This window comes from Parus major, chromosome 4A (assembly GCF_001522545.3).
Source record: "Parus major isolate Abel chromosome 4A, Parus_major1.1, whole genome shotgun sequence".
NCBI lineage: Eukaryota > Metazoa > Chordata > Aves > Passeriformes > Paridae > Parus > Parus major.
The window spans coordinates 4,496,386-4,512,019 of NC_031772.1; the positions used below are offsets into that span (position 1 = coordinate 4,496,386).

General features: G+C 45.3%; 1 protein-coding gene across 2 annotated transcripts in view; it reads left to right on the forward strand.

Annotated features, from left to right (window-relative positions):
• Positions 1–380: 380 nt before the first annotated feature.
• The window catches only part of HDX (highly divergent homeobox), a 41,312-nt gene continuing 26,058 nt past the window's right edge, over positions 381–15,634 (forward strand). Inside the window, exons 1-5 of one of the 2 annotated variants that reach the window (XM_015626668.2) lie at positions 381–541; positions 4,146–4,278; positions 7,906–8,052; positions 9,899–11,017; positions 14,787–14,840. In XM_015626668.2, the coding sequence (XP_015482154.1) occupies positions 4,252–4,278; positions 7,906–8,052; positions 9,899–11,017; positions 14,787–14,840 (1,347 nt within the window). In that variant the 5' untranslated portion in view covers positions 381–541; positions 4,146–4,251. The remainder of the gene's footprint in view (positions 542–4,145; positions 4,279–7,905; positions 8,053–9,898; positions 11,018–14,786; positions 14,841–15,634) is intronic. The other variant, XM_015626669.2, reaches the window with a different exon arrangement.

The following is a 15,634-nucleotide window of genomic DNA, read 5'->3' on the forward strand; positions in this document are numbered from 1 at the left end:
GGGCTCTGCCACCCTCACGGAAAGAAGTTCTTCCTCGTGTTGATGTGAAACTTCTTGTGTTGTGGTTTATGGGCGGTGCTCCTTGTCCTGTCGCTGGACAGAGCCTGGCACCACCCTCTTGGAGTGCTTTACACGGATTGCGGACTCCTTCCCTCTCTCCCTCTCTGTCTCTGCCCCCGAAATCTCAGGGAACGCTTTCCAGGATCACTCCTAGGGGTGATGCCGGCCGTGCCCCGCGGCCCGGGCGCGGTGCGTGGTTCGGGGCCGGTGCAGAGTTGGGGGCCGGTGCGGGGCCTGCCCTGTGGCCGCCCCGTCCCCGCCCGGTGCCGGCGCTCCCGTGCGCGCCCCCCCGGCGGGCGGCGGGGGCGGGCGCCGTCCGGGCCGCGCTGATCGCAGCGCGCCATTGGCCGCTGTCTGCGCGCACGTCACGATCATGATGAGAATTAATGATCGGGGCCGCTGATTTCATTGTGTGACGCCGGGACCGACCCAGCCGAGCTCGGCCGAGCCCGGAGCCCCCGCGCCGGCCCCGCGCTACACGGTAAGCGCGGGGGAGCCCCCCTCCTCCCGCTGGGGGGTGTAGGGGAGCGCGGCGGGGCCCCCGGGCGGGAGGGGAGGAGGAAGAAGATCGTGATGATGATGGTGATGATGGTGATGATGATGATGCCGGCGATGCCCCCCCCCAACCCCCCCCGGGCCCGGTGGTGGGGGTGGGGGGAGGCCCCGAGCGCGGACCCGCCCGGCGCGCGCAGGCGCTGCTGCGCCTCCCGCCCCCCCCCCCCCGCGCGGCCCCGAGCGGGGGGGGCAGCGCCGGGCACGCGCCGGGAGCCGCCGGGGGAACTGCGCGTGCGCGCGCAGCCGCTCCGCGCGCGCCGGGAGTGCGCCCGCGCGCCTGCGCCGGCCGGGACCGCTCTGCGCGTGCGCGCCCGGCCGGCAGCGGCCCCCCTCAGCCATGGGTGCTTCAGTGACAGACATAGAAACATCTCGGTTACAGAAACATCTCGGGCACAGAAACATCTCGGCCTGAGAAACATCTCAGTTACAGAAACATCTCGGGCGTAGAAACGTCACGGGCACAGAGCCTGAGAAACACGCCGGGGTCCACTGCACCGCCTGTCACCGAGCTGAACCACGGCACTCAGTGCCACGTCCAGCCTTGCTTTAAACACTTCAGGGACGGGCACTCTACCCCCTCCCTGGGCAGACCCTTCTAATGTCTGTCCACCCTTTCTGTGGAGAAATTGTTTATAATGTCGATCCTAAACCTCCCGTGGCACAGGTCCTGTCATTGCTGATTTCCTCATTCCCCGGTGCCTCAGTCACAGGATCCCAGCATCCCTGAGGCTGGGAAAGACCTCTGAGGTCACCGAGTCCCGCCTGGGCCCGATGCCCACCTTGTCACCCAGCCCAGAGCACTGACTGCCACGTCCAGGCCTTCCTTAGACACCAGGGATAGGCACTCCAAACCTCCCTGGGCAGCTCATTCCAATGTCTTATCACCCGGTCCATGAAGGATTTCTTCCTAATGTCCAACCTAAACCTACCTTGGCAAAGCTTAAGAATGTGTACCCTTGTGTCGGGTTGCCTTACCCCTCAGTGTACTCATGTTGGCAGGGGTGTGGAAGAAGATGAACTTTAAGGTCCCTTCCAACCCAAACCCCTCTGTGATTCCATGGTGTCATGCCAGTCATGGTGGTTGGACAGGGGGCCTTGTGCTGCCACGCTTTTATCCCTCAGCTGTTTGAGGATGTGTCCTTGGCTGTGCAGTTCTGGAGGTCTCACCCCTGGAAGTGCTTGTGTGGCACTCGCCTGCCCCGACAGTCCCCAACCCTGTCCCCTGCCCTCTTAGCTTGGGGTTTCTCATTCTTTGGGATCACACATAACTCACCTAGCTGTGTCCTCCCAGCTGGAGTCCTGAAGCAGCTCACATATTCAGAGTAACACTGCATTTTAATGTTTCTTCCCTTTTTGTAAGACATAGATCTTACAAAACACGTACATGGTTTATTTAAAACACGTGGCTAATCCAGCTGCAGTCAAGAGTCTCATTTGTATTAATAAAGCAGGATGGGATGCATAAACCTGCAGTGTTGTGGTCATGGGTTATTATGTTATTAAGTTACTGAGGGCTGTCTAATTTGTCCCTAATAAAGGGCTGCATTTTATAGGTAGGGCTGTAATGCAATCCTACAAATGCTGTACTTAGTGGAGAGGAAAGCAATTATGCTGCAAGTCACGGATATTTAAAAGTAGTTTTACAAGCTGGTCTGTACATTACACTCACCCAAGCATCAGCCTCATCTATGGCACTTGGAGTGAGTGGTTGTAACTGGTTTGGCCTGTGTAGGAAAGAGGCACCAACCTACAAATTCAGATTATTAAAGGTTGTTGCTTGAGCGTGTCAGCTGCGGGGTTTGTTGGTTGGTTGTTTTCTTTCCATTTGGGATGTGCAAGAAATGGTGAGTTTTTGGCAGCCGTGGAAAGTGAATGAGATTATTTCAGTTCAAGTTTCTAAAGCTGGAGGAATAGTGTCACTACTGCAGTCTTGTTTTATTTATGTCTGTGGTAGTTTTCTTACCACAGTTTTGTCTCAGATTTATATTGGCACTAAGACTTGCTATTTTTTGCCACTGGAGATCTGTGGAGGGAACAAAAAAAAAGATAAATTGGGAGTGTGCTGATTTTCTTGTTGTACCTCTTACAGATGGAGAGACTAGAACAGAAATAGTCTTTGTAAGGTGACTTTTTTCTAGGCAAATGCCTTTTTGGAGCTGAAGTTAAAAAAGAAAATTCTCAGAAACTGATTGTTCCCTTTTATCTCTCTGTGTTAATCCCTGACAGTTTTAGAATGTGTTATAGCATAAATATTTTTATACTTAGTTATTTCCTTGTGGCTTGTACTCTTGAGTTAATTGATTTATTTATTATTTATTTGACATCCAAGACTAGTTTCTCTTGCTGTTTGAAGTGAGTATAATTGTGGGTTTGTTTCCTTTTTTTTCAAATTAATTACTATTAAAGATTTACCTTTTAAATGTTTACTTGATTCAGCAATCCAAATATTTAAGGACTTTTGGGGACTAAGATCATACTGCTGTACATTGTAGGCATAAATTATTTTTCCTTCTTATGCTTCTCCTTTATTTTTTCTTTATTTTTGCCCCCAGATCTCTCAAGTAATTGCAGAACAGCTCAGTAACTCCTTAATTATTTGATTACATTATTTTTCCCATTTCTTTATAGTTGTTCTTTGTTTTGTGGCACTCCTTGACATCGAGTTGTTTCCATTAGTTGCTAAAAAGGAATGAACTGGCTTCACCAGGTCTCCCTGGAGAGATTCCTGGTTTTGGAATGTTGGATGAAGTCACTGGGGTGGAAGGGCTGGATTTGCAGCACGATCAAATCGTGCTGTGGGATCGTGCACTGAGTACCTGTTCCATGAGGCAAACCACGGCTTCAGGAGCAAACTGTGCTGGGGGTCCTCCTGCTCTCTCTCTCTCCTCATTCTCGCTCTTCCTGGAGAAGGGATGGGGAGAAGTTTCTCAAACCACTAAGGAGGCCTGGAAAAGTTCAGCTGTAAGAACAACCCCAGGGTCTCAGGGTGTCCATAGAATTGTCCTTGGGACAAACTGAAAGCCATGGAGCTCCCATCTTTGTCCTTGTCAGTCACCTCCCTGGGATCTCCCAGTGCCTGACAGCACTTGCACTCCATTTACACCCCCCAAACCATGACACAGCAGAGGGATCTCACAATGAGCAGATTTTTAAATTAGTGTTAGTTCAGAAAGGCAGTGAAAACATCTTTATATTGTTGGGTTCACAGCAGGCTCCACAGGAGTGGAGAGTCACCAGTGTTGGTTGGCCTAGGACAAGTAGCAGGGGCAAGGGAAATCTTGAAAAACCTGCATTTTCAGCTGCCATAGGTTATTCTTTGGACTGCCAGAGATGCCAACACACTTGGCCAAGGCTGCTTTATTTTATTAGAGCAGGCAGATGTTGAATCCTTAAATACAGCTTTGCCACCTCTGTCTTTTATTAAAGTGAAAATTCAGCGTACTACAGTCATGAAATTTGTTTGCATAATGCTTTACCTGATTTTTATTAAATTTCACAGAGTTCTTTTCTGTAACAAACTCTCTTTTCAGTGCCAATGTGTTGCCAACCAGCTGGACACCCGGCTTCCCAAAAGCTCACATGCATGTTTGCTAAGCTTGGCAAGTCAAGATCAAAATGAAATTGTAATAAAAATCCATGTGGATTCTGAGGTTCGAGACAAAGGTGAGAAATCGTGAAGAGTGCTCTGTAGGTGCACAAATTGGGAAAAGGAATTTATTTCCTTGGAAGATGCTGAGGTTGTTTTGAATAATAGTCTGTGATGAAGGTGTGTGACCTGCTGATTTCCTTCATGCTGATGTGGCTGCCCCAATGTTCAGTAATTTTAGCACTTTGCAAGTTACTTCCTGTGTTAAAAAAAATAATGTAAGAGTTCATATCTTGTTCTAATTATGAAAACTGATGCTAAACATGTAATACTTCCAAAAAAAATAATCAGCATAATCCTTTGATGAATGTATCCTGAATTAATTTGTCTCAGAGACAGTAACACTATGTTCTTACAGCTGTGTGAATACTCACTGTAGGTGAATTCCCAGGTGTAACAGGCAAAGGAAGTGAGCAGAACTTGTTGCCTGTGCAGGTGGGATATGCAGAGGCAGCTCTTCCTGGATTAATGGGATGGCTCTGGACTCTGTCATTTTCTAGGGGAGCACCCAAACATCTCTCAATTGCTTTATTCAACACAGGGTACTGCTTTAGATATTCAGAATCAGCCCTTAAGAACTGCTGATGGCAAACTGATTTCCATCTGCATTTTACAAGTGACATAGTGTCCGAGAGCTTTGAACCTGCCAGAGACAGAATATTGCCAGGTGTCCTTCACACTGGTATGAAATCGGTGGAAAATGGTGCAGGACTGTCTGTTGACTGAGGATTTGTTATATCCAAGACACAAAAAGCTTTAATAAATCTCACCTGCTTATTTGAAGGTTTAGATGTTGGAATGTAAGTTGAGGTTATGACTCAGTTCATAACTCTGGCTGGAGGATCCTGTAATCTGTTTATTTAAATCAGTTTCTAATGGTCTCTGCAGGGATTCTTTGAGCTCTGCTTTACTGAATTTAAGGCAGAAGCTACCAAAGAATCTTACCAGGACTTTGGTTGGCAGGTGTAGTTTTTAAAGTGTGGAGTGATTAAAATCCACTGCAAAAATGAGTTATTAAAGCAAAGCATGACCTCTCCTGAGCTTAGCTGGGCCAAGCGTGTCATGCAATGCTCAAGGGTTTATCTGAAGTTCAAGTGATTTAATCAAAAGGCTCCACCCTATTTTTATCTAAATTACAGATGTCAAACACAGCAATGAAAGTATTTTAACACAGAAGTGACCTTGGATACAGAAATCCACATAATTAAAAAATACGTCAAGAACCTGACACAGGTCTTCCCTCGCAGGTCATCAGGTCTGGCTTTAAAAATTTATCTTGCCATTGGAAGAGTTTTCAGTGCAGTTGATGAACTGTGTGGAGAGCATGATGTGATGAGCCTGAGTATGGAAACGCTGGAGCTTTGGAATGACATCAGCTGGATTTGGAAAGATGGAAGTTTCAGAACTAGTTCTGATGGGGTCATTTGTGGGAACTGAGCTCCACTAAACAAAACAGGAGTGCTGGTTCTGAAAGAAGAGTAGGCAGGAGTGGAAGCTGGGTCCTGCCAATCGTTCAGGAGGAAAAAGGATCACAAAATTAACTCTTCCATGTTCCTTCAAAGTGATGTAAATCAGTCGGTGGCCTCATCGTTGTGTATCCACATGGGAGATCTGAAGGCAGTTCTCAGCATGACAAAGTAGATTATTATGAACTTTATTGATTTGTTAATGGACTAATAATTGTCTCTTCTGTTGCTTGCTATAAATTTCTTTAAGGAGTAGATTATTCAGAACAAGAGTCTCCTTTGCCCAGCTCTGGCTGTGACTGAATAAATGTTCTGGGGGAGGCAGAACTTGGGCAAACCTGACTTGTAATGCAGTTGGTGCTGCATTTAATAATGCACTGGATTGAGGGGGTGAATAAGAGTTGAGAATAGAGGTAAAACATGCGATTGAAAATTCATCTTCTATTTTATCTCAATGTTATTTCAAAGAAACAGTAATTTTACAAATTGGTAGTTACTGATTTTTCTATTGCCTGTTGACATAGAAAGGAAAGTAAACTCTGAAGTCAAAGCTCTGGCCTACAAGCAGTTTACTCCAAATTCTAGATATCAATCTCCTTCTTCATACAGGCCTGTTGAACTCTTAACATCCATTACCATTACATTGTATAATCATCTTGGAGAATAAAGTGAAACCAGTTGGATGTCTTCTTATGCTTTTGAGCCCTTAATAATTTTATTTACTTTATATTAGAAGCAGCTCTTGTGTAAAGATTAGGTAGATCACCTCCTTTCCATTCAGAATTTTCAAAAATGCTTGGCTACAAAGGGTTCCCTCATCCCTTTTATTTTCCTACAGGATGATGGCAGGTTTCTTGCCTTTGGTTCATTCTGTATTGTGGTGAATCTACTGCATTAAAATAACTTGTGGCTGGTGACGTTTTTGCTTCCCAAGGCACCAAGTTGGATGCAAGTTGTTCCTGGCTTGCACTTGCATTGTCTCAACACAAAAAAGGTCCTGTCTTGAAAATCTTTGATGATGGGGCTCTTCTTTTCTGGTGTCTGCTCAGAGGATTACCTTCTCTGCCTGTGTAGATTGTGTAACAGGAGCATCAAACTTCAGTTTGCCGTTAGGACTCTATTGTGTGTTTTGTAATATTGATAATATTGGCAGTAATGTTTGCCTTTCCCAATCCAGGGCATGAATCTTCACACTTATCATGGCAATGTCTGGTTTAATGTGTTCCTCAAAGTGCTGCCCTGTCCAGGCCAGCACTCCCTGTGAAGTGAGTCCTCACAGTGAAACTCAAGGGAACTGAGCTGAGGAGTTGCTGCTGACCCAGGAGGAACCTGGGGCTCTTATCCTGGCTGAGTTCCTGAGCACCACTTTAGACAAAGCCAAGGAGCAGGAACACATCCCAAAGTCCAAAGCCAGCGCTGGTTATATCCCAGGAAAATAACCCTTACATGTTCTTAAAAATTCAGATTTCCAGCCTTCAGGGGGTGTCACAGCAGCAGAACTTTCTCAGCCTGGCACATGGGTGTCCCTGCTCTGGTAAACTGGAGCGTTTGTTAAACTGGGTGGGCAGGGCCAGGGCTGCCCAAAGCCCTTCCTTGGGGATTTTCCCCCAAATTGGTCTTTGGTCCTTGGTCCTTGTGACTTTGCAATGGGAAGTGCCAGTACTGACACAGCAGAAGGACTGGCTCTTGTGGAGTACAGGAATTGCTGAAGTTGGAGACAGTGGAAACTTGACTCGTGTCAAACAGTCACCTTGATTTTATACCAGATTGCCAGATTTATTTATTTTTTGTTAGGGATGGGCAACAGACCTGCTGATATCAGAGCTGCTGATATTTCTCTGTTTTGCCCAATGCCTTTATTTCATTTATATTTTTAAGGGAGAAACTTCTACTTTCAAACTAGAACCTCATGAACTTAGCAATATCTTGGAATATTTATTTATTTATGAAAAGCAATCACTGTTGTTCCAAACATCCAATGCACCTGTTCAGCTTGAGTCTGTCACAAGGCTGATCGCAAGAGGCTTTCTTGGAAAGTCAGGAAGAGTGTTGGTAAAAGATTCTGTAGAGAAAACATGTCAATCCTCAGTGTTACCACAGGCACAAATGAGAGCCTGTGCATCCTGCAAGTGTTACAGTTTCCATTCCAGCTTTCAGAGTATCTCCTTTTCTTTTCAGATGAATCTGCGTTCTGTATTTACTGTAGAACAACAAAGGATATTACAGCGTTACTATGAAAATGGAATGACAAATCAAAGTAAAAATTGCTTTCAGCTCATATTACAGTGTGCACAAGAAACTAAACTGGATTTCAGCGTGGTCAGGGTAAGTACTGAGGCCTTCCACATTTGTTAAGCATACACATTCATTGCTTTACATAAGATATAGAGAGGTCCAGAGTCTCTAACTTTATCCTTGTCTTAAATCAGACTTCTGTGTGTGTGTGACATTCATTTTTACCCAGGGAGCCTATTTACAGTTTGTTTTCACTGAAATAACTTCACATGACTGTTGAATTTAGCAGGGGCCTGGGTTGCACAAGGAGTCGTTTTTGTTCTTTGTCTTTTGTTGGGATTTTTTAAATTATTTTTCACAAAATTATGAGTTGATTTGCCCTATAGAAACTTTGTATAATGTATCAAAGCAAGGTCACGTTATCAATAAACTATTTTTAAGCTAAATAAGTTTCTATAAATTAATATATTTGGGGCAAACAATTGTGGAACTATTTCTTTTGATGCACTCTGTCACACTTGTATTCCACATTGCAGTCATAAATATTGTGCTCCCTTGTGGTTATTTACAGCGAGGACATTCTTTTCCTATAAAACAAGAATGTCCCAGTGCTAACAGGAGCTCTTCCAGAGTCTATGAATTCCATGGGAAGGGAAATAATAATCCCTTTGTGAAACACTAGACAACAAAATGGCTGTTATCCGAGAGCAGAAATAGAAATCCTGAGGCATTAGATGGAAAAATAACAAAGGGTAGCAGAGCTCCCAGGAGCTGCTGTGACACTGGACACTGAGGAGGAGCAAGTGGGACAAGTCTAGGTTGGTTTTTAATTGGTTTAACAGTGGCACATTGACAATAACAGCCCAAATCCAAATTCTTACCTGGATCCCTCTCCCTCAGAACACTCTGGAAACATTAAAAGTTACTTTCTCAGCTCGAGGTGGTAGAAGCTGTGAAAGTCAGCCAGGGATTCAGGCTCCTGGGGCAGTTGTAACAGGAATCTGTATGCTGATGGTGCAGCCGGGCCTGGTTTGCTATTTTTGTGCTGATTGCATGTCCTAGAGGAGGCAGCCCAGCTCCCCTCTCCTTGCAGTTCTCTCTGTCTTCATGTTTCCTTTCCCTCTCCATTTCCCTTCCTGCACTCAAGTATCATTCCTTCTGATTTCTTCCCTTTCTGAGCCCTGATTTGCTGCACTTAAACTACTTCATACTTAGGAAGTGCAATGGAAACAGATCCAGTGTTTGTCCTGCATTCGTCCTATTTTAGGATGATCTCACCTTTCTCTTTACACCTCTCATTTCTGCTTCTCCTAATGCCCCCTTTTTTAACTTTTTTTCTTTTTTTCCCTATAAAACTCTTGGAGAGTGATTAGTTCTTTGCAAAATGATGTTGCAGCTGGCACTTGCAGATAGGATTGTAATAGACACATGAATTCCCTAAATACAATTGGTCAGGAGACTGAGACTCTCAGCAAAGCTGACCAGTAACTGACATTTTACTGCATGTTACAAATTGTGCCTCAAATTTGACATTTTGTAAAATTTGACAAAAAAAAAATTAGTAGAGTGGAATTGTGTATGGCAGGGATGTTTGTTTTCCTGTAGGGAATTAGTCACGGTGCTGTCGATGAAATAAATCTCGAGGGTAACTTCAAGACAGGAGGCACGAGAGTCTCAGGATTTTTGAGGAGATGGGGCTTTGGAATTGAGGCTGGGGTTGTCCTGTGTGTGAGTCGTGGATCCCAAGGAGGAGAGGCCTGGATTTCTACCCCATCTTGTTCACAATATTTACAAATATTTACATATTTGTAAACTTAGGTCTCAACTCAAACACTTAACATGTCACCAGATCTGCTTAAAAATGGAATTGCTGATTTTTTTCTGCCTCCTTGACGCCTTGTTTTGTGTTTGTTGTCGTTGCTGTCGTCGTTCGCAGACGTGGGTTGGCAACAAGCGGCGGAAGATGAGCAGCAAGATCGCCACGGAATCTGGGGGCATTCCCCCAGGGACTGCCCCTGCCACTCCCTCCATGCCCCCGGAGGCAGCAGTGAGAAATGTGGTAAATATTGCTCGATCCCAAAGCCAGCAATCCTCTTGGTCCTCTTCTAACAACGACGTGATAGTGACTGGTATCTACAGCTCTGCCAGCTCTTCGGGCCGGCCCGGAGCCGCCAAGTACACGAACGCCTCCGTGGCGGAGCTGCACAAAACCTCCATCCCACGGCTCCCGGGCAGGAGTGACGCAGACTTCCAGCAGCAGCACATCCCCCTGGGACGGCAAATACCCCACTGTAAAAACGCTTCCCTCTTAGTGGGGGAAAAGACCATTATTCTAGCCAGGCAAACGAGCGTGCTCAACTCTGCCAACTCCATCTACAGCCACACGAAGAAAAGCTACGGCAGCTCCTCGGTGCAGACGGCGGAGCTGGTGTTACCTCAGAAACCCATGATTTGCCACAGGCCCTGCAAGGCCGAGCCCTTGGGGTGCCAGCGCTCGCACAAACCCGAGCACGCGGCCCTGGCGTCACACGTGTCCCCCGGGCCGAGGGCTCACCCCAGGGACCCCGCCTGCGGCACCCAGAACCTGGAGATCCGCGAGGTGTTCTCGCTGGCGGTCACGGACCAGCCCCAGCGGCTGGTGGCGGGGAGCACGACGCAGAAACATCCCTCCCTGGAGGGCAGCTGCCTGTCCATCGCGATGGAGACGGGCGACGTGGACGACGAGTACGCCCGCGAGGAGGAGCTGGCCTCCATGGGAGCGCAGATCCAGAGCTGCTCCAGATACTGTGAGGGCAGCGGCTCCGGCCGCTGGGACAACCAAAGCGCGGCCGGGCCGGGCCGCAGTGGGGGCTGTGGGGCACAGCTGGGCAGTGCCAGGGATGTGCCTGACAATCTCCTCTACCACAGCAGAGAGTTCCACCTGCCTGCACGGACCTCATTGCACACAACATCCAGCACGATTTATAACACTTCCAACGCGGCCAGAAGTACCTTTTCTCCTCATTTTACATCTTCAAGTCAACTGAAGCTGTCACAAAACCAAAATAATTACCAGGTAAACCATCAGTTTATCTCTGCCTTCAAACCTCAAAGCTGAGGTTGTAGATAAATGCTGTTTCCTTTCGAAGTTGGTAGCTATTAGGCAATAGGTTCACCTTTCTGCAGTCTGTGCTGCTTTTTTGCCTTTCAATGGAGGTAATTCCTTCTCAAACCCAGTGCAGGCAGCACTGCAGCATGGTAGCACTTTTGCCTGTCCAGCTGAGCCCCTGGTAGCCAAATATTGAAGATCAGTGAGGATTTCAGGGATTCCATGGCTAAATTTTGGCTGCAGAAGGGTCATACCTACGAGCTGGTGGTTGCTCAAGCCTGGCTTTCCAGCACACGCCCTGGCCATTCCCTGGGTGTTCCCACACCTCACACGTGGCACAAGACAGGGTTTTGTGCATTTGCTCACCCCATTAATGTCAGCTTGGATTCCTGTACCCCCTGTGCAGGTGGCAGTCTCTGGACCTGTGCTCTGTCAGGGATTAGGATCCCCTGTCAGGGAGTTAACTCAGCTTCCTTTCCCACAGCATCTAATTCAAATAATCAGTTTTATATTCGATCCCTTTATTCCTCTTCCTGTACTAAAACCCCTTTAGTGATACTGAGGGGAAATTAAATGCAGATAACTGAAGAAGTAAAAGATGTTTAGGAGAAACTGCAACACTTGACACATTTTTTTAGGTTTTGATATTACAAGGGGAGAGATACTTATGCAGGAAACATCCAAACTGGTATTTTTAGTGGATTTTTGCACCATCTGGCATGACATAGCCTGGGGACACTGAGGTAAAAGTCTTTTAAGGCTGACAGGATATGATTCTGTGTGTGTCACCTGCATGCATTTGCCTGTTATTGCCTTTTTTGTTTTATCCTGAAAATAAACCATGTTGACAGCATATCAGCTTTTCCTGCTTTGCTTACCAGGATAAAGAACAAGACTTTGTGAGTCATGTTTTTTTTACCCTTTCTTTTTTTTGATTTTGTTTTTATTTTCTTTTTTTCCTGACTTGTTCCTATATCAAGTGCCCGTTTGAGAGAAAGCTTCTGAGTCCAAGCCAGTGCCACTTTTTACCTGAATTATTGCTTTCCTGGGTAAACCAGAGGTTTGATGAACAGAGAGTAAATTCAGGGGGTAGATGGCCCATCAGATGAGCTGGCCTCTCCTTTACTCTCACACAGTCTCAGTGTTTGTTGTTACTTTTCTTACTTGGTTATAGAATTCCTGAAATGCTGTTTACTTTTGCCATCCCCATTTCATAGGAGAAGAAAAGCTGTGGAGATAAGTTCAGTAAAGGGTTGGTAAAAGTGCTTATGATTAAGGACATTTTTTTAAGTTTCATGAAGTGAAATCATTATGCCTCCATCAGCTGTGTGCTCATGGTGCTTTATTTCACTCTTGAAAAAGCATTAGAGAGATTGATTTCTTCTATTATAATTTTTTTTAAAATGAAATTCAGAATAACTTTGTTTTGGGGTTTTATGGCGTAGGAACTGAGTCTTTTTGAAGAGCTAGAACAGTGCATGGTAGATGATATTTTATCTGTCCTTGTGGTGTTTTATAGATCAGAATAAGACCTCTGGAACTTTGTTTCGGATTTTTTTTTCTTTCTTGTAGCAACATACCTGGTTTTTCGATGAGTGAGGAATTCATCTGTACCCCAGCTGACCTCCCTGCCTGTCTCAGACACCCTGTTCTTTGGATTTGGCATGTGGATGGAGGGAGCTTCTGTTTCCTCTCATATCCCTTGTCATTCCAGAAGAGTTTTAAACCTTGGAAAAGCTGAGCAGGATGTTGTTAATTCTCTTACTGCTGTGAACATGCACCCTGTGAACCCCTGAGGTGACACTTCTGGGTATTAGAGACTTTCTAAGGTGCTGTCTTGAATCCTTTTAGGCTTGTACAGGATGACACTTCCTTTTTTTGTAGTCACTTTATGTTAATTTTATTGCCCATGTTTAGCTAATTTATCCATCAGCACAGAGATGAAAATCCTTAAACTTGGGGAAATCTTCTTGAATTTAAAAATAGATTAAACCTGAGCTAAATGATTATTGGAGTAGTTGAACATCCAAGCAGATGCTTCTTCAAAGTCAGGACTGTGTGATTCATGTTTTGATGAAGTAATTACTGTCATATATTGGTGGGGTATCTAATTAGCAATTAGTTATAGCTTCCTTACTGGTTCAATTAATCAAATTCATGTTAGTGTAACTTAAGACTAAATTTAATTAAGTGATCAATTTTAATGCCTGAGCAGTTTCAGTAAACAAATTCTTCAGCCTACTTGCTTGTCTTAGTTTGACTTTGAGTGTGTTGAAGTGGAGAGGTTATCTGTGCTGTCGTCCAGGCTGAATTGGGATTTAGGCTTGGTTTCTTCCCCCAACCCTAAGGGACAAGAACACCATTGAGAATTTATGGATTTTTATTTACTCTGTTCCCAAGCCCAGCCCTCGTGCCTGTTTGACAAAGGCAGCTCAGAGCTGTGCCATGCACGTTGTCTTTCAGGGACTTCTCTTGAGATGAACTGGGCTGGTTTTGGCCTCATCCCTGTCAGCTGTGTGCATTTGTCTTTCCAGCAATCCTTAATGCTCTGACAGGTAGATTTTGCTTAATTCCCGTAGAAAAGCACTTTTCTTCTTTGTGGCCCCAATTAAATTAGTGGTGCCTTTGCAGTGGATTCTGTGGTGTGAAGCTGTTGTGTGGGATAGAGGGTTGAAACAGATATAACTCTACAGAATTTCTAAGATGTGTGTGTGCAGTGAAAAAAATTAATATTTTTGGCCCAAACCCTGATGCAGGCTGGCCCTTGGAACAGGAGGTGCTCCCTTCCAGCCCCTCTCAACCCTCTTTGTGCTGTAATGACAAAGTGTCTGACCTTAGGGGAGCTCCAAGTGCTTCCAGTTAAATCTTAAAGAATAAAGTGTTTTACGTGCTTGTAGATCAGGCACCTGTACCAGGGCTGCTGTCCTTGTTGTGCTCATGCTGCAAAAGCCATCACTTGGCAAATACAGAAAGTCTCAGTGCAGTTTGGTTCAGTCAGCAGAAGTGAACAGGTTTTTTCCTCACATACATGTGTGTAATGACTTGAGGTGATTGATCTTGCCTGAGCTGTGTTCAGTCTCTCAAGCATTGCTTGTCTGCAGCAGGAGATGAACATGGAATCTTAAATAAGCCTAAACTATTCCAGGCTGTGACACACCTCAGATGGTCAGGGAAAACACACTGAGATTTTTATTTAATAAAGTCTGACCTCTGGGAATAATGGAAGAGCAATAGGAATGGAAGCAGCTCTCCTTTGCCTTCACACCCCTTCCCCATCCTTCTCTATCTTGATATCCCTAATTTTTCTGCTGGCACTCAAATCTTTAACATCAGACATTGGACAACTCAGTGACAAACACGAGAGCATTTTTTCTGGAAGCTGAAGTGATGTAATTGAAAAAGATGTGAGGGCAGCTCAGTCCTCAGCCCTTGTCTGACTCCAGTCTGCTCATCCTGCCAGGTTGGGACAGATGGAAAGGCAAACTGCTGTTGTGAAATACAAGTTTTGGGGTACCAAAAGTACAGAAACACCCAAGTTGTCACTGTGTTATCTTGCCCTCACCCAAAGAAACAGTGTTTTATTCTTGGCAGTAAAGGTGAGTGTGACTTAGGTTTTGAATCTTAACCTGTTTACAGACACTGGTGTCAGAATTGAATGCTGAAATCTCAGTCTTGGCTCTCACAGCAACCTAAGCTGCTCTTGTTTTCTGTTTTATTTTCTCCTTCCCTTCTGCAGATTTCAGGAAACCTTACTGTGCCTTGGATTACAGGTTGTTCCAGAAAAAGAGCAGTAAGTACATTTCCATTAAAGTATTTAATGCATCAAGTGAAGCAATGAAAAGTTGATAAAAATGCATTTTGAAAATGTCAGTTCTATTTACCTTGGGTGGGTTCTTTCTCTTTTTCCTTTGATGCAAACATGATCTGCAGGTGGAGTGTTTCAGTTGAGGTGAAGTTGATGTTTGTCTTTAAAAGCAGGTCATGGTCATAATCCAGTGTGAAGTGATGCCCAGGCAGGAATCCTGCTCTTAGCTCAAATACAACATCTGAATTGAGCTTGGAGCTCAGAATGTTTTTTATATTGAAAGTGAAGTGGTTGTTAATTGAGGTAACTGAATGCTTAAGAGAGTAACTCCCTCTGCAGCTTCTCTGCACATGCACAGAATTAGTCAGTGCTGGCTGTAGGAACTTGATCAAGTTTAATTTTATTCACATAAATGTCATTTCACAGTAGCAGAATCAGCCAGTTTTGTGTCCTCAATTCACAGACAACTCCAAACCATAACACAAGGTATGAACCCACTTTTGTCAGGGATAAAAAACCTCTGCCCAGCGCTTTTCGTTCAGTTACTTCTCAGCATTTCCAGTTTGTCTTTGAGGAGGTGTCAGTTCTGCCTCCTTGTCATGGAAATCCAGCCTTGGGTGGGATGGTACAGCCAGGCTCTCCAGGGGCTGCTCTTTCAGTCCAGCTCTGACAGAAGCAACAACTGGAGAAGTGTCATGGTAACCAAACTCCCCAGTGTGGAGCTGGCAGTGTCCTGGCAGTGTCCTGGCAGTGAGTGCTCTGGCAGTGTCCTGGCAGTG